Source organism: Myotis yumanensis, unplaced genomic scaffold (genome assembly GCF_028538775.1).
Source record: "Myotis yumanensis isolate MYYU_CA2020_CCGP unplaced genomic scaffold, mMyoYum1.0.hap1 SCAF_25, whole genome shotgun sequence".
NCBI lineage: Eukaryota > Metazoa > Chordata > Mammalia > Chiroptera > Vespertilionidae > Myotis > Myotis yumanensis.
In genome coordinates, this window is record NW_027223776.1 from 2172785 (window position 1) to 2197899 (window position 25115).

General features: G+C 49.3%; 1 protein-coding gene and 2 pseudogenes across 1 annotated transcript; 1 reads left to right on the forward strand and 2 right to left on the reverse strand.

The window, feature by feature from the left end:
* Nucleotides 1-13456: 13456 nt before the first annotated feature.
* LOC139000706 (transcription initiation factor TFIID subunit 10 pseudogene) lies at nt 13457-14430 on the reverse strand (annotated as a pseudogene).
* Nucleotides 14431-17778: 3348 nt separating this feature from the next.
* On the reverse strand, nt 17779-18537 carry LOC139000708 (proline-rich protein 23C-like). The gene has a single exon (XM_070402800.1). The coding sequence runs from the start codon at nt 18535-18537 to the stop codon at nt 17779-17781; it is 759 nt and encodes a 252-aa protein (XP_070258901.1).
* Nucleotides 18538-23732: 5195 nt separating this feature from the next.
* LOC139000707 (THO complex subunit 4 pseudogene) lies at nt 23733-24874 on the forward strand (annotated as a pseudogene).
* The last annotated feature ends 241 nt before the right edge of the window (nt 24875-25115 follow it).

Here is a 25115-nt window from a genome sequence, read left to right on the forward strand (position 1 = left end):
CTCAGTTATCACTCTAAGCCTTTGCACATATAGGAACCTGTGCCTGAAAAGTCTTCTCACATTTGATTCCACTATTTGCCTTAAACAGGGATCATTTCAGCCAACCTTAGACATGTACTTAAAATTCTGGGCTTCATGTCTCATCAAGATCCCCAAATATATGGGCTAGAAGAGAGGAAAGACAATCCCAGGATACCACTATCTCAGAAGTTGTAGGAGTGTGAGGCCCTGATATAAGTTCCACAAAACAGAACCCTTAAACCACTCTGCATTTGCAGAAATCTGTGTTCAGAGAAAGATCTGTTGAGACTCTGGCCGCCAACCACAGGATCCATGGGCTCAGACTGCTCAGTACCATTTCACAGTCAATAGGCCCATGTGTCCTGGAGATGACCACATTCCTTCAAGACTCAGTCCTCAGTGCACACTCTTGCCTGTTACCTTATCTTTTATAGAACTTCTGCATCCTGTCCACAACTGCTATCATCTCTCTTCTAGTCTGTCCCTCTTCTGAGCTGCTTTGGGAAAAGTTTAAAGAACTGAGTCACACAATGTCCCTCTTTTGGTCAGGAACATTCATGTCCCCAGTTTCCTGAGAATGAAAGTGAAAATCCTCGTGCAAAACTCTGCCTCATCTTCTTTGTTCCTTTAGACACAAAACAAGGCCTGGGTTTTCCAAATTCTCCTGGTTCGGTCAAAACACCACGTCCTCGCATGGAGGTACTGCAGCCTATTAACCTCTTTCCCCCATCACACCTTTTGTCACACACGAGTTACTCACTGTTCCTGGCAGTGCAACCTGGACTTCAGGATCCCAGAGGTGTCCACACCCCAGGCTGCAGTGTAAACTCCAGTGAGGCATCGTCGAACTCTGTAAGCAGAGAGGAGTCCAGGAGTCACAAAAGCCCAAATTCTGGCGTGTTGGGGCTCAGCAAACCTCAGACACACCACTGCATAGGGAGATCCTGAGAGGAACATCATTGCCTCAACGGCACCAAATATTGGCAAGCAGTGAAGACTACTGCCATGGAATCAACAGGAATGCTGACTGGTTGCAAAAGACACATCCTGGGATTTATTACAGGATTACCCTTCCCTTAGCTTTGAGTTCTTACACATTGAGAAATGACTTTGTGGTGAACACCTTACAGAGACCAGGAGAATCCACAAATCTATTAAATTATTTTCTCTGCCAATGACTTCAGCTACAGGAAACATTTTTGGAGGTGCTGAGAATGTCTGAACACAAAGGTCACAAAAGAGACAGGCCCAAGAACATTTGTGGATTTATTTTCAGAAGAGACACTTTCCATATAATATACTGCAGCCACTTTCTCATCATTATGAATACATTGTTTCTGTCTCAATGGTAGGTTAACCTCAGAGTTTTACAACAAATGTCACAAGAGTATGAAATTTCATACTTCGTGGCACTTGGCTTCTTTGCAGTATGTGGGGAGGAGTTCCCCTAAACATTGATAAGAATTAAAGAATAAATACTGTGAATAAAGAACATAATAAATATTGTTCACAAAAGGACAGCAAAGGCTTCCTTTTCTGGGTGACCACTGACCTCACTCATAACCAAAGTACCAGGACATAAATTAAGACCACAAAGGTATGCAATTTTTCTTTCAACACCTTGGGCAGCAGTGCAAAATAAGCCAGTTTTGGATGAAGAATGATTCTCTGCCATCATGTTCTCCTTTACAAAGCACTGAAGGTTTGACATCTGCACCATATTGGTTTACATCTACATGCTGACAAACCACAACAGTGCTTTCAAAACATTTGCAGGCAGTGAATAGAACCATCACAATTAAAGGTACAACAGGAAAAACTCCTTTACCGAAATATCATAAACCATAGCCAGCAGTGTTCAGATTGGTGAAATAGAACCTAAGCCAATCAACACAGCATAATGTGAGAACCATAAACTCCCTGAAAGAGATACCACTTCTTTTCTGAGGATGGGTGTTCTGGACACATCCTGCAACAGGTACATTCCCTAGTCAGAGAGAAAGGAATGAATATCCTGCCAAAGGTTCAGAGTATTTAGAATTTATTCAAGCACAAGAGAGCATGCAGTGACTGTGACTGATTCACATTGCTCAGATGAGCCAGGTGTTAGAGGTGAAATCACTTCAGCCCCAATTACTAATAGTGACATCAATCAGATAGGAGGCCTGGGCAGAATGGCAAGTTCAATTAGCTCCTTAAAGCCTCACTTGTACATGAATCTTTGAGGAATCTAGCAGAGTATCTGCCCTGATAAAGAGGGATCATATTAAGGCAACTGTGTATCATAGAGTCTCCTTCAGTGTTGTTATTCTGAGTAAGAAAAATGAAGCATTCCCTTCACATTTATGGCTTTTATCCAGTGTGAATTCTTAGGTGTCTCATAAGGCCATATTTTCATCTATAGTATTTCCCACAATCTGTACACTCATAAGGCCTTTCCACAGTGTGTACTGACTTGTGGATAAGGAGCTTTCTATTTTGCCTAAAACACTTCCCACATTCACTACACACATAAGGCTTTTCTCCAGTGTGAACTCTATTGTGGATAAAGAGCTATTATCCCTAAAACACTTGCCATATTCACCACATTCATAAGGTTTTTCTCCAGTGTGAACTCTCTTGCTGATAAGAAGGGAATTATTTCAGGTAAAATATTTCCCACAGTCACTACAGACAAAAGGTTTTTCTCCAGTGTGAACTCTCTTGTGGATAAGAAAGGAATTATTGTGGGTAAAAGACTTCCCACATTCACTACACACATAAGGCTTTTCTCCAGTGTGAAACCTCTTGTGGATAAGGAGCAGATTATTATCCGTAAAAGATATCTCACATTCACTACACCCATAAGGGTTTTCTCCAGTGTGAACTCTCTTTTGGGTAAGAAGGGAAATATTGCAGATAAAAGATTTCCCACATACACTACACTCATAAGGCTTTTCACCACTGTGAATTCTCTGATGTCGAATGAGGTTGGAATTATGACTGAAGGACTTTCCACAACCTGTACACTCAGACCGCTTTTCTCCAGTGTGAACTCTCTTGTAGCTAAAGAGCTGAATATTATCCCTAAAAGACTTCCCACATTCAACACATGCATAAGATTTTTCTCCAGTGTGAACTCCCTTGTGGATAAGGAGCAGACTATTATCCGTAAATGATATCCCACATTCACTACACCCATAAGGGTTTTCTCCAGTGTGAACTCTCTTGTAGATAAGGAGCACATTATTATCTGTAAATGATATCCCAGATTCACTACACCCATAAGGGTTTTCTCCAGTGTGAAGTCTCTTGTGGACAAGAAGGAAAATATTGCAGGTAAAAGATTTCCCACACTCACTACACTCATAAAGTTTTTCTCCAGTGTGAACTCTATTGTGGATAAGGAGATGATTATTATCCCTAAAAGATTTCCCACATTCACTACACCCATAAGGTTTTTCTCCAGTGTGAACTCTCTTGTGGACAAGAAGGAAAATATTGCGGGTAAAAGATTTCCCACACTCACTACATTCATAAGGTTTTTCTCCAGTGTGAACTCTATTGTGGATAAGGAGATGATTATTATCCTTAAAAGATTTCCCACATTCACTACACCCATAAGGTTTTTCTCCAGTGTGAACTCTCTTGTGGATAAGAAGGGAATTATTGCGGGTAAAAGATTTCCCACATTCACTACACTCATAAGGCTTTACACTAGAGTGAATTCTCTGACGTCGAATGAGGTTGGAACTCTGACTGAAGGATTTCCCACAATCTGTACACTCATACCGATTTTTTCCAGTGTGAACTACTTTATGTTGAATGAGGTTAAGGATTCATCTATAATTTTTCCTACATGTGCCACACTCTCCAGAACATACACCCAGACATCCAACAACATTGATGTTGTGGCTGGCAGAATTTTCACATTCACCCCACTGGTGATGACTTTTTCCACTGAGAAATTCCTGTGAAATCTCACTTTCACACTGTGGCTCCTCAGCGTTATGAGTTGCCTGGTACTGGAGAAGCTCTGAGGGAGTTTGGGAGTCTTCCCCAACCACCCTGCTGTTTGAAGGCACCTCTGATAAGTAGAAGCTGCACCTGGTCACAAATGAGGCCTTGTCCATACCTTGTTTCCAGGACGTCTCTCCCCTGGCATTCCTCCGTTGCTGGTGAGGGTTTGCACTGGAACAGAAGTCTCTCACACATGCTTCACTGAAGAAGCCTTTGTGATCCAAGTGCACTGCTTGTAACTCATTCAGGTGCAAATTTTCTTTTAACACCGAGAAACACTGCTTAAAGGGATGGTTCTTCTGGGTTGCTGGAGCTGTCTGAGAAGCCCTGACCTGTGACTCTCCTTCTACAGATACACTCTGATTAGAACAGGCCTCGTAATCATCCTTTTCATGCCAATAACCTGGAAACAGAAAAAAAGGTGAGGAAAAGAATGTTGATTGTGGTGACAGAGAGAAGTTCCATTACAAAAGTGTGTTGCCCATGACACCTCAGCTTCATGCAATTTTATAAAAAGAAGACATGTGAAAGAAGAGTTATAACAGGCTTCTGTGAAATTATGGGCCTCTGAAGATCATAAAGGACGGAAGACCTCACCAGGAATACGACACAAAGACGGCAAAATCCACATGGAAGAGAGGTAAGACTTCCAGTCCTTCCTTACGCTAACAGTGTTCAGTAGGGCTTGTCTGCAGGTAACATAGGCAAGCTCTGCAGAATTTTCTTTGTGTCTCATTCCAAGAAAAATTCAATAAACTAGTAGCTGTTTTTCCAGGACTACTTAAGTATGTATGTGAACCTCATAACACATGTGCAGGTCAAAGTTGAAGAATACTACAGAGGCAGCAGTGCAGAGGAGCAGGCAATGTAAAAATGCCACAAGGTTGAAAATGGTGGAAAGCTAGGGAGAAACAGGTGAAATGACATGCCAGGAAGTGTAAAGTAGTTCAAAGGAAAGGTAAAAATGAGGTGTGGGCAGTGGCACCTGCATCTGTGCAGTGATGGAATCAAGCTGGTTTCTGGTAAAATTTGAAAACAGCCCTTGTGTCACACATTCTGTTAGTTTCCACTCAGCTGGGCCAGAACTCCTCTGAGACCATCCTGCATGTTCACCCTGTGAAAAAAAACTAGGGTTCTCTCTGTACCACCTTCTCTACAAATACATAAAACCGAAATATTCCAAGTATTAATGAAAGATGACAGAGGTGACCATCCAGCCTTGGTCCAGAGAAAATCCACTTGGAATAGTATACAGGGAAGGTGATATTACAAACACCAATTGAAGGAGGGTCTTACAAGAACAGCCCATGGTTCATGTAAGTAAAGGACATAACCTGACACAGGCAGTCACCCAGAACCTTTATCTAGAGGAAAGGTGCAGAAGTGGAAGCCAAGGATCTAGACATAGTCACCCTCCCAGGGAGAGAAACTGCATGTGGGACCCATTAAGCTTTCTGTAAGATGCCTGGATCCCAGACAAATCCTGCACTTTCTGAGGAAAATAGTGTTAAAGAAGTTTGTGGAGTTTATTTCTCAGGGCTCTCAACACAGCTCAGAACTGGCATCTATAGCACATTTCACATGAGATTGAGGAAAATTTGCAGAGCCCATGGTCTGGATGTAGGAAAGAGGAAGCTACAGGTGGAATATCAAGGAAGAGATGCCATCACCTCAGTCCATTAGAATATATGTGAGGGTCTTACCTACAGATGATCCAAGTGCAAATACTTCCAGCATCACTTTGCAGTACAGAAGTCTCTGAGCCTCATCAAGAATTCCCCATTCCCCTGGAGAGAAGGCAATGGCCACATCCTCAAAGTTCATATCGTGTCATAATGGGGACAGTTCAGGCCATTATCAGCTTCTCTCCTAGGATTTTACATTTATCATACACCCCAACTTCCATATCCATCTGCTTCCTAGACTTCTGACTACAGAGAAGATATCAGGCCTTTGTTTCATCAAAGACACTCACTCCTTATATTCCTACTGACGCAGTGTCTTCCCATGACAATAAGGGCAAAGAGCATATAGATCCTACCTGCTCTGTAGTACAAAAATGTTGTACACACTACGCCTTTGAATACAGTGGGTGTCATGAACATAGGATATGGATTGATGTTGTCTATAATGAGAGTGTGAGTGATTTGACACTGTTCTCTCAGGCAATAACCCTGTTGTTCCTTAAAATCTCATCCCAATTCCCTGTAAATTTTGGCATCAGACTTTACCCTTTTGAAACCAAGCTTAGGTTGCTGAGGCCATCAATTTGCACTTCCTGCCACACATAACTCTTTGAACAACACTTCTCTCACATAGCTTCATTCCCAGAGGCATAATGCCAAAGGTAACACCAATACATCATGACTTGGACCATTTTTCTTAATCATCTTCTTTTCCAATACTCTAATTCACCCCTTCAGTAATGTATTTCTCTCTTACCCTTCAACCTTCCCAACACTAGCCAAGATGCCACTGATATATGCTCTCTCATTCCTATTGATCACTGTAACTGCCCTCCAAAAAAAAAGCCACAACCTCTCCTATTGAGATCCACATCAAATCTCAGATATCCAGAGCCTACCTCTTCTGGTGCTGCACTTGATGTCCCTTCACCAGTTACAGCCTTCAGCACTCAGGTCCCATCACCTATGGCCCTCTCTCCCAGGTCCGGTGTATCTCACATATGACCACTCATTCCCGTATGTAAATCAGTCAGACTACTGACCACAAAAGGCTCTCAACACAATCCTGGTGTGTTATTCACAAGCAAAGATGCAACAGCTGCCATCTCATCTTGTTTTAACTTCTCTTTGTTCTCCAATTAAACAGAAAAAAAGTTTTTAAAAAGATGATCTACAACTCTACCCGGGTCACTGCACTCCCAACTTTAAAGACATTTTCAACCTGAACTTCTCCTCAGAGTTTCAGATGCTTATGAAGTGCTCTCTGAAATATCGCACACCAAAACAGATAAAAAATAACAATTTTGTATTCCCAATGAACATTACACTTCTACTCTGAATATCTGCATCTCAGTTGATAGTGCTTCCATACATGCAGCTGCCAAACTCAAACCTTCAAGTCATTCCGGGCTCTTACCTCTCTCTCAGACTCAAAATTAGAAAATCCAGTTGGCCGCACATAAAACACCAATCCAGAAAACAAAAGCTTATTTCACCCCCACAGTCACCATCATGGGTCACTTACCATCATGCTCACCACAGCAACCTCCAGTCTAGACTTTCTACCACCTCCCTCACAGCAATATGGTTTGTTATGCTTCAGCCACAGGAAGTCTAATTAGACCTGGGTCAGATCACCTGCCTCTGCTGCTCCAAATCTTCCATTACTCCCATCACCTGCAAACCAGATTCCAAAGGTTTCACAAGCTCCTCTAGACCTCATTCCTGTTCAATTGTCACCAGTTCCTATTTTAAAAAATGGACACAAGCCCCAGCTGGTTTGGCTCAGTGGATAGAGCACCAGCCTGTGGATGCCGGTTGGTTCCTGAATGAGCTCAGTCTTCACTCTAAGCCTTTGCACATAAAGGAACCTATGACTGGAAGGTCTACTCACATCTTATTCCATTGTTTGCCAAAAACAGGTGTCATTTCAGACAACCTTAGACGTGTACTTAGAATTCTGGGCTTGGTGTCTCATCAAGATCCCCAGATATAAGGGCTAGAACAGAGGCAAGACAATCCCAGGATACCACTATCACAGAAGTTGTAAGAGTGTGAGGCCCTGATATGAGTTCCACAAAACAGAACCCTTAAACCACTCTGCATTTGCAGGAATCTGTGTTCAGAGAAAGATCTATTGAGACTCTGGCCACCAACCCCAGGATCCATGGGCTCAGACTGCTCAGTACCATTTCCCAGTCAATAAGCCAATGTGTCCTCAAGATGACCACATTCCTTCAAGACTCAGTCCTCAGTGCACAATCTTTCCAGTTACCTTATCTTTTATAGGACTTTTGCCACCTGTCCCCAGCTGCTATCATCTCTCTTCTAGTCTGTTCTTCTTCTGAGCTGCTTTGGGAAAAGTTTACAGAACTACCTCACACAATGTCCCTCTTTTGGTCAGGACCTTTCATGTCCCCAGATTCCAGAGAATGAAAGTAAAACTCCTTGTGCAAAACTCTGCCTCATCTTCTTTGTTGCCTATATACACAAAACAAGTCCTACGTTTCCCAAATCCTCCTAGTTCAGTCACACCATCATGTCCTCACATGGAGGTATTGTAACCTGTTAACCTCTTTCCCCATCACACCTTTTGCTACACATGAACTCACTGTTCCTGGCAGTGGGACTGGGACTGCAGGACCCCAGAGGTGCCCACACACCAGGCTGGAGGGTTAACTCAACAAGGTATCGTCAAACTCTGTAAGCAGAGAGGTGTCCAGGAGTCACAAAAGCCCAAATTCTGGCGTGTTGGGGCTCAGCAAACCTCATACACACCCCTTCATAGGGGGATACTGCCTCTGATGCCTTGTCCTTCTGGAGACCTGGCGCTGGGAAGCCTCACTCTCTGTGAACAGACCAAAGAGGTCAATATGACCACCAGGTAGATGCAGGAACTCCCACCCTCAACCATGTACACTTGGATAATATGCCTCTCCTGGGTTTTCATTGGCTAAACCCAGCCATCATTAGGGGCATAGCCCTTTGGGTAATATACCTTTCCAGGCCTCCCAGGTGTAAATAGTATCCCAGTCACTCACTGACCATTGAGAATATAGGTGTTTGGAAGCCAGAATGTTGCTGGGAAATGACAACATTAGTATCGGGTGGCCAGTGGTAGTTTCTGGGGTTTGTTGTCTCCAACTAATTTTTTTGTTAATTTGTTTTTTGAGAGATAGGATGGGACAGGGAAAATAGAAACATGGATAAGCTGCCTCCTGTCAACTCTCACCCTCCCACTGGGAATCCAGCCAGATTCCTGAGAACAGTGCCTATTTCAGAGGCACTAGGCTGTGCCTCATGAATAATTTCACCAGAAACCTTTCTGTGCATGGGAAGATTCTAAATCCTCTGGGCTATACCAGCTCTCAGATTTTTTATTTTTAATAAAAAATATGACATTTTTAAGAGACAAATCAGGCTATGAGAGAATATATACAGTACAATTTTATTTGTTTAAAAATAACATTTGAAATGCTACAAAGAACAAAAGGTTAACCCTTCATACAATGTTAGAATCTTTGTATTCAGTACACATTGTGGAACTATGGAGCTAATAGCTACCGAATGTTTACTGCATGTGCCAGATCTGGAATTCAGTGCTTTACATGCATTATTATGTCATTTAGTCCTTTCTGCAAACTGAGATTTTATGAAGAGCAAATTGAGGCTCAGAGGCTTTATGTAAACTGCCTGATAGTAAAGTTAAATAAAGGCAGGGCTGGAAGGCAAACCCAAGTGTTTCTAATAACAGAGATCTGACTTAAAACGTTAGACTCTGCTGCCTCCAGGAGAGTAGAATTGTTAAAGCACACCCATTAGGACCAGCTAGATCAGTGGTTCTCAACCTTCTTAATGCTGTGACCCTTTAATACAGTTCCTCATGTTGTGGTGACCCCCAACCATAAAATAATTTTCGTTGTTACTTCATAAATGTAATTTTGCTACTGTTATTAATCGTCATGTAAATATATGATATGCAGGATGTATTTTCATTGTTACTAATTGAATATAATTAAAGCATAGTGATTCATCACAAGAACAATATGTAATTACACATGTGTTTTCCGATGGTCTTCAGCAACCCCTGTGAAATGATTATGTCGTTCAAGCCCCAATATGGTCATGACCCACAAGTTGAGAAACGCTGGGCTAGATGTTATGGTGAGTAACAAACATTCCCAAAGCTTCAGTGGCTTATACTAAGGAAGGTCTCTTTCTTCTTTTTTAAAAAATAATCTTGTCATTGCTTAAATTATTACTAAGAGTATTACATATGTCTCCGTTTTTTGCTGATTTCCTTGACAATGCCCTGGCTCCCCCTACCTCCCAGTGTCTTATGTCCATTTTTTTATGCTTATGTGCATGCATAGAAGTCCTTTGGATGATCTATTACCGTCCCCCTTCTGCCCCCCCACCCTCCCCGGCCTTCCTGCTGTAGTTTAACAGTCTGTTCGAGGCAACTCTGCCTCTGTATCTATTATTGTTCAAAAGTTTATAATGGACTCTTTTATCCATGAATGAGTGAGATCATGTGGTATTTTTCCTTCATTGACTGGCTTATTTCATTTAGCATAATGCTCTTCAGTTCCATCCATGCTGTTGCAAAAGGTAAGAGTTCCTTCTTTTTTACAGCAGCATAGTATTCCATCGTGCAGATGTACCAGAGGTTTCTAATCCATTCATCTACTGATGGGCACTTAGGCTGTTTCCAGATCTTAGCTATGGTGAATTGTGCTGCTATGAACATCTGGGTGCATATATCCTTTCTGATTGGTGTTTCTGGTTTCTTGGGATATATTCCTAGAAGTGGGATCACAGGGTCAAACGGGAGTTGCATTTCCAGTTTTTTGAGAAAACTCCATACTGTCTTCCATAGTGGCTGCACCAGTCTGCATTCCCACCAGAAGTGCACAAGTGTTCCTTTTTCTCCAAATCCTCTCCAGCACTTATCATTTGTTGATTTGCTTATGATAGCCATTCTGACAGGTGTGAGATGGTACATCATTGTTGTTTTGATTTGCATCTCTCGGATAATTAGCAACTTCGAACATGTTTTCATATGTCTCTTGGCTTTCTGAATGTCCTCTTTTAAAAGGTGTCTATTTAGGTCCTTTGCCCATTTTTTGATTGGATTGTTTATCTTCCTTTTGTTAAGTTGTATGAGTTCCCTATAAATGTTAGAGAATAGGTGCTTATCAGATATAATGTTGGCAAATATATTCTCCCATGTAGTGGGCTTTCTTGTTGTTTTGTTGATGGTTTCTTTAGCTGTGCAGAAAATTTTTATTTTGAAGTAGTCCCATTTGTTTATTTTCTCTTTAGTTTCCAATGTCCTAGGATCAGTATCGGTGAAGAAATTGCTTCGGCATATGTCTGAGATTTTGTTGCCTTTGGATTCTTCTAGTATTTTTAAGGTTTCCCATTGTATATTTAAGTCCTATATCCATTTTGAGTTTATTTTTGTGTATGGTGTAAGTTGGTGGTCTAGTTTCATTTTCTTGCATGTATCTGTCCAATTTTCCCAACACCATTCATTGAAGAGACTATCTTGACTTCATTGTATGTTCTTGCCTCCTTTGTCAAATATTAATTGAGTGTATTGGTTGGGGATGATTTCTGGGCTCTCTATTTTATTCCATTGATCTATATGTCTGTTCTTGTGCCAGTACCAGGCAGTTTTGAGAACAGTGGCTTTGTAATACAGCTTGATATCTGGCATTGAGATCTCACCTACTTTGTTCTTTCTCAGGATCGCTGCAGCTATTCGGGGTCGTTTTTTCTTCCAGATGAATTTTTGAAGAGTTGGTTCTAGGTCTGTGAAATATGCCCTTGGTATTTTAATGAGCAGTGCGTTGAATTTATAGATTGCTTTGGCAGTAGAGACAATTTAATGATGTTGATTCTATCAATCATTTCAGCAGCGCTTGGCGGTGTGGGACTGACGAGCAGAAGAATTCCGGCTGGATGGTGACGGCTCCCCCGGGAGCATCCAGGAGAGCGCCTGGTTCCAGGCCGAAGGGCGAGTGCGCCCCCTTTCCCGAGCCCAAGCCCGCCTCAGTGACCAGAGACACTGGCAGGACTGACGTGAGCTCGGGCTCCCGTTGGGGTTCCAGCACCGAGTTGACCCTATGCAGGGCACAGCTTTCAGCCACGACCAGCACTGAGGTGAGCGCGTCTGCGGCCCAGGGCACCGGGGGGCCTTGCAGGCTGGGCACCATCCCATCTTCAGGGCCCACGGGCTCCTCAATTCGGCAGCGCTTGGCGGGCCGGGATCCTCTGGTGGCTGGTTCACACTGGGGCTTAGCATGGAAGCTGGGGCTGAGGAGGTGGCTGCCTAATATCCCAGTGCCGTTGTGGGCGGTGCTTCTGGAGAATGGCAGAAGGCGAGTGTCACTCACTGTCTGCAACTGGGGGGGTGGGCTCGGTGAAGCGTCTGGCGCCCACATCTGTCGGGTGCAGGGGGCCAGTCCACTTGATCAGCAGCCTAGCCAGGTTCTAGCCAGGTACTCCAGAGGCCTCTGTGTCCCGGGACCGGGTCTTGGCAAGATCTCTCCCCTGAAGGCTTGCTTGGTGAACTCGGTCGCCGACCAAGACAACAAGCCTAGGGCTGAGAAGCTTGGCAGAGTAGACCCTGCTTTCTTTTATAGCTCCAGAGCGTGGTGGAAGGAGCCAAACCAGCCGCCCACCTGCTCCACCAATCAGCCGCCCCCAGGAGTGAAAGCATCACCGGTTGGGCCTCAAGTTTCAGGTGGGGGAGAACATGCCCCAAGCGAGGACCCACCTGGCACGCCCCTTCAGGTGGCATTCACCCAAAGGATCGAAAGGAAAGATTCTGCTGAACGTGGCTGGGCCTGGCACTCATTCCTCGAAGCGAATGGGCCGGGAGAGGGTGGGGTGTTGGTGTGGGTGGGTGGCAGGCGGGGGTAGACCGGAGACGCAGACACACCGCATGAAGTTGGCCTTGGAGGTCATGGGAGGCAGAGGCTGAAGTTGATGTGTATAAACTGTGTATGGTTTTGTATATTAGCGAGCCCCTTGCTTGTCCTTCCCTGCTCAGGTCAAGTCCAGGCACAGGGCTCTGGCTGCAGGAGGGCGTCTTGCCTAGGCACTTCTCGACCAGCACAGGGCGGGACGGCCCTGCCCTGCCTGGGTCATCTGGTCCACCTCCAGAAAACCCACAATTGCCCCTCTCTAGCTGGATGGTCAGGCCCCCGCCCAGAGTCCAAGTACCCGCCAGGCCACGTTGGCTTGCCCAAGCATCTGTGCATTGAGTGGAAAGGCTCGATCGATGTCATTTCTAAAGAGGGGTTTTTGTTTATTTGTTTGTCTTTAAGGAGGGGTTTTTTTTAAAGGAGGTTTTTATTTATTTATTTATTTATTTGTTTTTTTGTTTGTTGTTTAAAAAAAACAAAAAACAAAAACAAAAACTCCCTCATTGGCCACAGGACCCCGCCAGCTCCCCCCTTGGTAATCAGTGAGGCATTGCAGCCCGTTCATTCCTAAAACAGGCCTCTCTGGGCCTTGGGAGCAGGTCCTGGATTGTGCCACCAGCAGCGGGGCGCAGGCAACAGGGGCCTTAGAAAGCGGGCTTGCAAACAAATTAAAAAATCCCTGCTGTGTAAGGAACCAGCCAATCAGAATAGACTAGACAGGAATGACGATTTTATTTCTGTCCAAATAAAGTGTATTATGAAAACAGGCCAGAGCGGGGGATTAGGGGGCAGACAAGTACATATAGGTTGGGTGGCTCAGGTGAAATAGGGCGGTGTGTTCACATCGATGCCATACTTGCTGAGGGCAGCGGCCAAGTCCTCCATGGTTAGAGTGTACTTGCCAGAGCCGCGAGCGGCGGTGCCCTTCATTTTGCACAGCTGCAGTGCATCGTTGGCAGTATCTGCGATGAATTTCTGGGTAGCTATGGAGAAGAGCCTAACTATGCGAGGGTCTGCAGCTTCTAAGCCAGCGCGGTTCAGGTAGAAACGAGTCACCGGATCTGGGATGGTAGGTGTGTAACCTTTCAGCTGCACCAGAAAGTCCAGCAGGTGTGTGCTGGACACCACTGGCTTCACACCTCCATTGGCCGCGCTCAGCAGCATATAAACCCCATTAGACATGGCCCCCTCATGCGGTGCGCATCCAGCGGTGGTTGGAAAACCTGGCATGGCTGGGGGGCCTTTGGCGTTACTTGAGTTTCCCAGGGCCCGCGAGGAAGACGGGTCTGCTTTCTTATCACTCTTCTTGCCCAGTGCATGGGAAACCTGCACAGACTCCAGCTACTGCCTCTGGAGTCCGCTGCGAGGCCTTTTGATGGCCTCTTGCGGCAGCTCAGGATGACTTCTCTTCCTCTTCCTCTTGGGAATAGCGATCTTCTCTTCTGCCTTTGTTGGAGTGCCAGCCCGCTGCAGTCTCCCCGCTGGCTCCGGTTCAGCTGAGATACATCGTCCACAGACATGTTCACTTTGTCGGCCATGGCGGGCGCGGAGTCCGCCTGGGATCGAGGCAGCGCATCAGCTCGGCCGTCCGTCACTTCCCGCGCAGCGTAGGAGCTGTTCCTGTGCGGGCTCCAGATGTTGGGGTCCGGGCCAGCTTTCTCATCCTTCCTCCTCTGGCCCAATGCATGGAGAGCCTGCATAGACTCCAGCAAGTGCATGTGCAGGCTGCTGTGAGGCTTTTGGATGACCTCTGGCGGCAGCTCAGGATGACTTTCTGTTCTCTTCATCATCTTGGGGTATGGCTAGCTCCTCCTGTGCCTCTGCTGGGGCCCCAGCCCAGGCGTTCCAGGCGTTCCCAAAGGCGTGGACAGAGCCGGCGAAGACGAAATGGCACGGATATGGGCGTTCAGTTGATCAGCAGCCTAGCCAGGTGCTAGCCAGGTGCTTCAGCGGCTTCTACGACCCAGGACGGGGTCTTGGCGAGATCTCTCCCCTGAAAGCTACCTTGGAGAACGAGGAAGGCGATGACGACCAAGACAACGACCCTAGGGTTGAGAAGCTCCGCACACAGGACCCTGCTTTCTTTTATAGCGCCAGAGGCTGGTGGGAGGAGCCCAATCAGCCGCTCGACCAATCAGCCGCCCCCTGGACTGTGAGGACTGTGAAAGCGTCACCTGTTGGGCCCACATGCCCCCAAGCTAGGCCCGGTGAAAGTACCGAAAGGAAAGGTTCTGCTGAACGTGGCTGCGCCTGGCATTCATTTCTCGAAGGGAATGAGCCGGGCGAGGGTGGGGGATGGGGGGGTTGGAATGGGGCGGAAGGTGGTAGCCCGGAGACGCAGACACACCGAATGAAGCTGGTCTTGGAGGTCATGGGAGGCAGAGGCTGAAGTTAATGTGAATAAAAGGTTTATGGCTTTGTATATTAGCATGCCTCTTGCTGGTCCTTCCACGCTCAGGTCAAGCCCAGGCACAGGGCTCTGGCTGCAGGAGGGCGGCTTGCATTGGCGCTTCTTGACCAGCCCAGGGCGGGACGGCCCCGCCTGAGCTGGGTCATCTGGTGGACAACTGCCCGTCACGCTCCCTCTCTGCATGGCTGGTCAAGCCCCCACCTAGAGACCAAGTCCCGACCAGGCCACTTGGGCTTGCCTAAGCTTCTGGGCATTGAAAGGCTGGATTGATGTCATTTCTAAGGAGGGTTTTTGTTTTAAGAGTTTATTTTTTTTAAAGAAGGTTTTTTTAAGGAGGGTTATTTTTAAGATTTTTGTTTGTTTGTTTGTTTGTTTGTTTTCAACTCCCTCATTGGACACAGTACTCCGCCAGCTCGCCCTCAGTAAGCAGTGCAAGACAACGTCCTGGCCCAGCTCCATGCACGCATGGACTTGCTGGTGCTTTACCTGGTGGTGACCATTGATCAACAATTCTGCAAAGCAGCCTGCATCAAAAGAGCATCTGTCTTTATTCATTGTTTTCAGATGTGTGGTAAACTCACAACAGCTATCAGAATCCCTTCTTCTGGTCCTCAGCCCCGTGAGTAGGGATTGCATCCCGTTCATTCCTAAAACAGGCATTTCCTGGCCTTGGGAGCATGCCCCAAAGCGTGCCGCCAGGGGCGGCGCACAGGAGGACCTGGACTGGGGCTGGGGCGACAGAAGTAGAGTTTGGAGCGGTGAGTTGGGGAAGGGCTCCCACAGGTTGAAGCTCAGGTTGGAGTAGGGCCCAGGCGCGTTTCTCTCTGGACTAGGCGTTGGGGCTCGAGGCCATGGCCCTTGGATGGGGCCGTGCGGGAGCGGGGGGCTGTCTGACCGGGTTCTAGTGAGCCAGCCTGCAGGGAGCATCAAGGGAGGCTGGAACCAGGCCGACACCTCCTGGTCCTGGTGGGGGGCCTCTATTGGGAGGGTGATGTGTGGGGTTGACGTGCAGACGAATTCCTGCTGGATAGTGACGGCTCCCGTTGGGGCATCATCCAGGAGAGCGCCGGGTTCCAGGCCGATGGGCGAGTGCGCCCCCTCTCCCTAGCCCAAGGGCGCCTCAGGGACCAGAGACACTGGAGGACGTGGGCTCGCGTTGGGGCTCCAGCACTGGGTTGATGCTAGGCAGGGCACAGCCTTCAGCCACGACCAGCACTGGGGTGAGCGCGTCTGCAGCCCAGGGCATCGGGGGGCCTTGCAGGCTGGGCACCATCCAGTCTTCAGGGCCCGTGGGCTCCTCAATTCGGCAGCGCTTGGCTGGCGGGGGTCCTCCAGGGGCCGGTTCACACTGGGGCACAGCATGGGAGCTGGGGCTGAGGAGGTGGCTGCCTAACATCCCAGTGGCGCTGCGGGCGGTGCTTCTGGAGAATGGCAGAGGGCGAGTGTCACTCACTGTCTGCAACTGGGGCGGGGGCGGGGGGGTGGGGGGGGCGGGCTTGGTGAAGTCTGGCGCCCACACCCGTTGAGCGCGGGGGGCAAGTCCACTTGATCAGCGGCCTAGCCATGTTCTAGCCAGGTACTCCAGCGGCCTCTATGTCCCGGGACCGGGTCTTGGCGAGACCTCTCTCCTGAAAGCTCCCTTGGAGAACAAGGACTACGATCACGACCACAAGCCTAGGGCTGAGAAGCTCGGCAGAGTAGACTGGGCTTTCTTTTATAGCTCCAGAGCGTGGTGGGAGGAGCCAAACCAGCCTCCTGCCCGCTCCACCAATCAGCCACTTCCAGGAGTGAAGGCGCCACCATTTGGGCCTCAAGTTTCAGGAGGGGGCGCACATGCCCCAAGCGAGGACCCAGCAGGCACGCCCCTTCAGGTGGCATTCACCCAAAGGATCGAAAGGAAAGATTCTGCTGAACGTGGCTGGGCCTGACATTCATTCCTCGAAGGGAATGGGCTCGGAGAGGGTGGGGTGTGGGTGTGGGTGGGTGGCGGACTGGGGTAGGCCAGAGACGCAGACACACCGAATGAAGCTGGCCTTGGAGGTCATGGGAGGCAGAGGCTGAAGTTGATGTGTATAAACTGTGTATGGTTTTGTATATTAGCGAGCCCCTTTCTTGTCCTTCCCCGCTAAAGTCAAGTCCAGGCACCGGGCTATGGCTGCAGGAGGGCGGCTTGCATTGGCGCTTCTCGACCAGCTCAGGGCGGGACAGCCCCGCCTGAGCCTGGTCATCTGGTGGACAACCGCCCCGCCACGCTCCCTCTCTGGTTTGCTGGTCAAGCCCCCACCTAGAGACCAAGTCCGGGCCAGGCCACTTGGGCTTGCCTAAGCTTCTGGGCATTGAAAGGCTGGATTGATGTCATTTCTAAGGAGGGTTTTATTTTTTTAGAAGAGTTTATTTTTTTTAAAGAAGGTTTTTATAAGGAGGGTTATTTTTAAGATTTTTGTTTGTTTGTTTGTTTTTTCAACTCCCTCATTGGACAAAGCACCCCGCCAGCTCGCCCTCGGTAAGCAGTGTAAGACGACTTCCTGGCCTAGCTCCATGCAAACACGGACTTGCTGGTGCTTTACCTGGTGGTGACCATTGATCAACAATTCTGCAAAGCAGCCTGCATCAAAAGAGCATCTGTCTTTATTCATTGTTTTCAGATGTGTGGTAAACTCAAAACAGCTATTAGAATCCCTTCTCATGGTCCTCAGCCCCGTGAGTAGGGATTGCATCCCGTTCATTCCTAAAACAGGCATTTCCTGGCCTTGGGAGCAGGCCCCAGAGCGTGCCGCCTGGGGCGGCGCACACGAGGACCTGGTTTTGGGCTGGGAGACGGAGGTAGAATTTGGAGCGGTGAGCTGGGGAAGGGCTCCCACAGGTTGAAGCTCAGGTTGGAGTGGGGTCCAGGCGCGTTTCTTTCTGGATTAGGCATCGGGGCTCGAGGCCATGGCCCTTGGATGCGGCCGTGAGGGATCAGGGGGCTGTCTGACCTGGTTCCAGTGAGCCAGCCTGCAGGGAGCATCAAGGGAGGCTGGAACCAGGCCGACACCTCCTCGTCCTGGTGGGGGGCCTCTATTGGGAGGGCAATGTGTGGGGCTGACGTGCAGACGAATTCCTGCTGGATGGTCAGGTCTCCCGCGGGAGCATCATCCAGGAGAGCGCCGGGTTCCAGGCCGATGGGCGAGTGTGACCCCTCTCCCGAGCCCAAGTGCGCCTCAGGGACCAGAGACACTGGTGGGACCAACGTGGGCTCAGGCTTGCCTTGGGGCTCCAGCACTGGGTTGATGCTAGGCAGGGCACAGCCTTCAGTCACGACCAGCACTGAGGTGAGCGCGTCTGCGGCCCAGGGCACTGGGGGGCCTTGCAGGCTGGGCACCACCCCGTCTTCAGGGCCCACGGGCTCCTCAATTCGGCAGTGCTTGGCGGGCCGGGATCCTCCGGTGGCCGGTTCATACTGGGGCACAGCATGGGAGCTGGGGCTGAGGAAGTGGCTGCCTAACATCCCAGTGGCTCTGCGGGCGGTGCTTCTGGAGAATGGCAGAGGGCGAGTGTCACTCACTATCTGCAACTGGGGCGGGGGGTGGGGGGGGGGCGGGCTTGTTGAAGCATCTGGTGCCCACACCCATCAGGCATGGGGGGGGGGCAATTCCACTTGATCAGCGGCCTAGCCATGTTCTAGCCAGGTACTCCAGCGGCCTCTACGTCCCGGGACCGGGTCTTGGTGAGATCTCTCCCCTGAAAGCTTGCTTGGTGAACACGGTCGACGACCAAGACTACAAGCCTAGGGCTGAGAAGCTCGGCAGAGTAGACCCTGCTTTCATTTATAGCTTCCTGGTGCTTTTCCCATCGCATTTCCTGGACTCAGAGGATTCACCCCCTTCTCGCGGGGGCATCATTGAACACCGGGAAGACGTATCAGGTCTTGTTGGGGGGGGTATTTAACTTATTTTATTTTATGTATTATGCTGTATGAAATGATTTATTAAATTCTGCTGCATATACTTTTTATCCCATACTAATAAAATTCTGCACAATATTTCGTGCTTGTGATTGGGTTTCATTTCTGATCATGTCAAATCATGTTTGGCATCATGGTTGTGCCACAAAGCTCAGGTCCCTGAGAGGAGAGTGGAGTCTGATGTTCCTTGAAATGACAGTAGTTTGGGCTCTACCTCTAGGTCCCTGCCTAATTCCTCTCTCACAGTCAAGGTCATCTCCACCCTCAGGGGCACTAAAAGCCCTTAGGAATTCACCCCCCAGAGTTGCCTCTCAGTTGTGGTCCTTCGGCAGCCTCAGTGCCCCTCTCAGAATCCCTCAGTCCATACCCACCCCAACCCCATCTGAGGATCCCTCTCTGACCTTGACGACTTCAGAACATGTCCAGAATCCTACCTCTGCCCCCACCATGCCGTGAAAATGCGAGCTCTCCACAGCTTTGAGAAGAAGGGTGCTAAGGGCTGATAGGAGTGATGAATTTACTCATAGATCAGCCGTGTCTCCACATTCCTCAGTTCATGTAAGAAAGAAACCAGCTATCAGCAAACATTGTGGAAAGTCACCTGGACTAGATGAATGCCTTAGTAGACACAATGACATGCACACAACAGTGTGACCCTGGGATGCCCTTCAGGAATGTTTTCAACCTCAGAGGGCAGAACATGACGCACCCTAGAGAGAAACCATGTGAATGTCACCTACGAGGGAAATGCTTTCTGCAACGATCTGGGCTTAGAAACCACAATGCAATGCACAACGGAGAGAAGCCTTATGAGGGCAGTGAGTGTGAGAAAGCCTTCAGTCAGAGTTCTTTCCTTAGACAGCATGAGGCCATCCACACAGGAGAGTAACCACATGAATATCCCCTATGTGACAGAGCTCTCAATCAAAGATCTAACCCCAGAAAAGCGGGATTGGGTCCATCCGGGCAAGCAATGCAATGAATGTCACTAGTCAAAGCTCTGGCCTGAACCAGCACCGGAGAATGCACACGGGGCAGAAACCACATGTATGTCCCATGTGTGGGAAGGCTTTCCGTCAAATGTCTGAGCTGACGACACGTTCCCACATAACACACACCAGAGACCATCCATGTGAATGCGGTCAGTGTGGGAACGCATTCAGTCAATATGCGAATCTCATCAGACACCAGAGTCCCTACACGGGAGAAGAGCCCTAGGCATGTCACTTATGTGGAAAATCCTCCAGTCATGGTCCTTCCCCGAGAAAACATGACGGAGCTCAACAAAGGAGAGGGAATTGTGAAAGACCAACACTGTTTACACATTATTCACTCGAGTGAAATGATCCAGGGTTAAATCAGGTGAAACCATTCATTCATCAAACAACACTGGTCATGTATGTGACCATTCCCAGAGTACAAACCACTGTGTCTGAAAGGCGAGGCATTTGCTGATCACTTACTTCTTACTCAACCTAAAATATCCCACACAAAGGATACAGCAATCCCAAATGGAAACACACATACATAGTTGTTTATATATTAGAAAATATGAGGGCATGTTTGCTGTGTGTGTGTGTGTGTGTGTGTGTGTGTGTGTGTGTGTGTATCTGCCTGTGTGAACACTTGTAAAGAGCCCTTGAACACACAGCTGAGAAAGTAATGAAATGTCTGTGGAAATGAAAGTTGTTTATAGAACTGTGACATCCATTGCGGCAACTAGGGTGATCTGGCAACTTTGAATGTAGAATTTTGTAAGAAATTCATCTTTCAGGTCAACAATGCTTGCCCATATTTGAGCAATATAATCTGTTGTGAAAGAAGCAAAGTGTTGGTGTGTTAGTTTTCCTTATGCAGTTTTGAACATATACATTCAGGTTCACACAGCCCTTTCCCCTATGGCTGCTTGGAAACATGGCAGCACCCTCCGTCTATGTTCTCTTCAACACGATCTGCTAAAGACACAACCAAGATCTTCTGCCTCAGGTGCTAGGTGCCTCTGCATGACACGACCCTGCTCAGGACAGTTCATTCGGGCATATCAAGGGCTCTCACGGAAAAGTCTTGGTGGGACATCATTCTCTGTCTCTGCTAAGTGGGGCCAGGAGACAGAGTTCTAAACACTTCTTCTTTTTTTTTTTTTTTGGTTCTTTACACACCCTGTTTTTCTCTTAGACATCATGGAGCAGGGGGCCTCCAGTCCCAATTTACAAACCAAGGAAACGGTTGGGTTATCCCTTGTGGATGTCAGGGCCGTCAAATGTCGTGGAGACCAACGTGCTCCCAGGAATCCGAAATGATGTCCAGTTAGGGGAGAAGTCACCCTGACACCGGAAGAGGCAGTTCAGATGGCGAGCTGAATCTAACAAGGAGATCTCACAGTGTGGTTTCCTTTGGCATTCCATCACGCAGGTCATCATCTCTCACATGGATTCTCTTAAAAGCCCCCCGGGGAACAACACACTACCCAGTCCTCTTGAGAGCAGGGCCACGGCTGTCTGGCCAACTATGTCTGCCAGGCCCTAGGACAGGCGCGGGCAGCTGCTGGGTCAAAGGACTAATCAATGATGGCGCCTCCTCTAGGGCCCTGTCCACCCCCCGCCCCCACCTCACCCCTATGCAGCAGCGCGCGAAAAAGCACACAGGCACTCACCCACACACTCTGAGGATATGGAGGCTTCAGCAGTGGCACTCAGGGCTGCGCCCTCGGAGGCAACCAATGGACAGGCAGGAGCACTGGCTGCCATTCAAAGCAACAGATCACGGCGGAGGAGTTGGACGCCCAGCAGGACTCTTACAACTCGATGAGGGGCACCAAAATGTTGGACGCCAAGCAGGATGCTTACAGCGCGATGAGGGGCACCCAGCAGTTGGACGCCCAAAAGGGCGCTTACAACTTGATGAGGGACACCAAAAGGATGAACGCCCATCTGGGCGCTTACAAAGCAATGAGGGACACCAAAAAGTTGGACGCCCAGAAGGACGCTTACAGCTACATGAGGGACACCGAGGAGTTGGCCGCCCTACTGGACACTTACAACGCGATGGGGGACACTGAGGACTTGGACGGCCAGATGGACGCCGAGGAGATGGACGCCCTGCTGGACGATTATGATGCGATGATGGACACCAGCTAAAGCACCAGCAAGTCAGTGTGGGCAAGGATGGCCAGGGACCTGTGGCCAATGATGGAGTTGTTTCTTCTGTTTTGAAATAGGATTTAAAACTCCATAAAGATTTTTCGTTAACTTTTATTTTATTAAATGACTCTGAAAAAGACCTGTTTTGTACCCAGTTATTGTGCGGATTCATTTTACTGGTTGCTGTTTTCACCTTGGCCATAATCACCCGAAAAGGTGTGGGAAAAACAAACAAAAAAACAAAATGACTCGTTCCCTCCGATAAAACAACAACAACAAAAAACCCTCCTCAGAAAAAAGGTTGATCCAGCTTTTCAAATTTCTGAAGCTTTGGCAAGCCCAGGTGGCCAGGCCTGGACTTGTTCTCTGGGCGGTGGCCTGACCATCAATCCACAGATTGAGCGGGGTGGGGGGAGGTTTGGGGGTGGGGGGCTGTGTGTGGGCGGGTGTCGATCAGATGGACATGCCAGGATGTCATCTTTGGCTGCGGATTACAGAATTTGTGTGGGCTGGGGCAGGGGCCTAAGAGCCCGTCCCGCCCTCTGCTGGTTGAGAAGCGTCAATGCAAGCTCCCCTCCTGCAACCTCCTGTGGGGAAAGCACAGGCAGGTGGCTGGACTTCCCCATTTCTGGCTAGACCCGTGGCGGGAAGGACATGCAGGGGGCGTTGTCTTTGAGAAGGCAGGGGCTGAAGGGTGTTCATGGATGGCGACGGACCGTTTAAAGCAAGGAGTGTCCGTGCGTGACTGCGGATGTACACGCACAGACGCACACGCACGCTCGCACACACACTCCCACACCCACACCGACACCCACACACCTATCCCCCCCGCCTTGGCCCCCCCCCCGCGTCCCCCGCCACACACACGGGAGCACAAGTCCGCTAACAAGATATCTGCCGAGTGAGGCACGCCTAGGAGATTTTTCGTGGCTTTGTTTCCTTTTGGCCAAGCCTGGGCCCACCGGAGCCTGTCTAAGTCTGTATTGTCCCCTCTTCAACTGAGAAAAAACGGCGATGCGGTCCAGCAAGGAGTGGAGACGGAGCCCTGAGGCACCTGCCCCGTCTCCCAAGTCCTCCCCCAAGCCCCGCAAATCGCTTGGGCGGGCAAGTGGCGCCCTCTACTGGTCCTGGAATGCCAATGCAAGCCTCCTCCCCTAAACTTGATGCCCAACCGGTGAAGCTTTCAGTCCTGGGGGTGGATGATTAGTCCAGCGGGCTGCTGATTTGGCTCATCCCACCAGCTCTGGGGCCATAAAAGAAAGCAGGGCCTTCTTTGCAGAGCTTCTCAGCCCTAGGCTTGTGGTCGTGGTCGTCGTCCTCGTTCTCCAAGGGAGCTTTCAGGAGAGAGGTCTCGCCAAGACCCGGTCCCGGGACATAGAAGCCGATAGAGCACCTGGCTAGAGCCTGGCAGGATGCAGATCCACTGAACACTGTCTCGGTGTCATTTCTTCTTCACCTAATCGTGCACACATTTGGGAACCTCTGGGCCTGGACCCCAACATCTGGTGCCTGGACAGGAACAGTTCTGGTGCGGCGCGGGAAGTGAAGGACAAGCGTGCCTCCACACGTGCTCGATCCGAGGCTGATTCGGGGCCCACCATGGCCGGCAAAATCCACATGTCATTGGACGACATCATTAGTCTGGACCGGAGCCAGCCGGGCGGCCATGGCAGGGGCCACGGCTGGGCCGGGGGCGGGGGCAGGAACCGAGGCTGGGACCGAGGCTGGGCCGGCTCCCAGGGAGGTCACGACCACGGCCGCGGCGTGGACAGGGACCTAGGCCGGGACCGAGGCAGGGCCGTCTTCCAGGGAGGTCGAGGTGGTGGAGTGCAGGCCGCCGAACCTGAGAGCTGGGTCGGAAGGGTCATTCCGGAACAGGGCCGCCCTCGGCTAAAGCAGGAACCGCCTGGCGCCCTTCAGCACACCGAGACAGCTTCCGGAGGAGTGGCAACACGACCGCTTCGGCAGGGCCTTCAGGAGGCGCGCCAGCCTGATGAACGGGTGGAAGCTACTGCTGTCCAACCTGGACATCGGAGTGTCCGACGCGGACATCCAGCAGCTGTTTGCGGAGTTCGGGCTTCTGAAGAAGGCCGCTGTCCATTACGACCTCTCTGGCCGCAGCCTGGGAACAGCCCACGTGCACTTTGAGCGGAAGGCAGACACACTGGAAGCCAGGAAACAGTACAACGGCATCCCTTTGGATGGCTGTTCCCTCCACTCAGATCCTCAACTCGCAGATAGATACGAAGCCCAGGTAGGTACAGAGTGTCAACAGAGTCTGGGTGACTACAAACCGAGGATCTGGAGGCTTTGGCGGAGGCACTCAGGGCCGTGCCCACGGAGGCAACCGGCGTACAGGCAGGCGAACTGACCGACATTCAAAGCGACAGATCTCGGCGGAGGAGCTGGACGCTCAGCTGGACGCTTACAACTCGATGAGGGGCACCAAGCAGTTGGACGCCAAGCAGGACGCTTACAGCGCGATGAGGGGCACCCAGCAGTTGGACACCCAAAAGGGCGCTTGCAACTCAGTGAGGGACACCAAAAGGATGAACACCCACCTGGATGCTTACCATGCCATGAGGGACACCAGAAAGTTGGACGCCCAGAAGGACGCTTACAGCTCCATGAGGGACACCGAGGAGTTGGACTCCCAGCTGGACGCTGACAGCGGGATGAAGGACACCAAGGACTTGGACGCCCTGCTGGACGATGACGATGCTATGATGGACACCAGCTAAAGCACCAGCAAGTCAGTGTGTGCGAGGATGGCCAGGGACCTGGGGCCAATGATGCAGTTGTTTCTTCTGTTTGGAAATAGGATTTAAAACTCCTAGAAAGATTTTTCATTAACTTTTATTTTATTCAATAACTCTGAAAAAGACCGGTTTTGTGCCGAGTCATTTTCGGGATTCATTTTACCGGTTGCTGTTTTCACCTTGGCCATAATCACCAGAAAAGGTGTGGGAAAAACAAACAAAC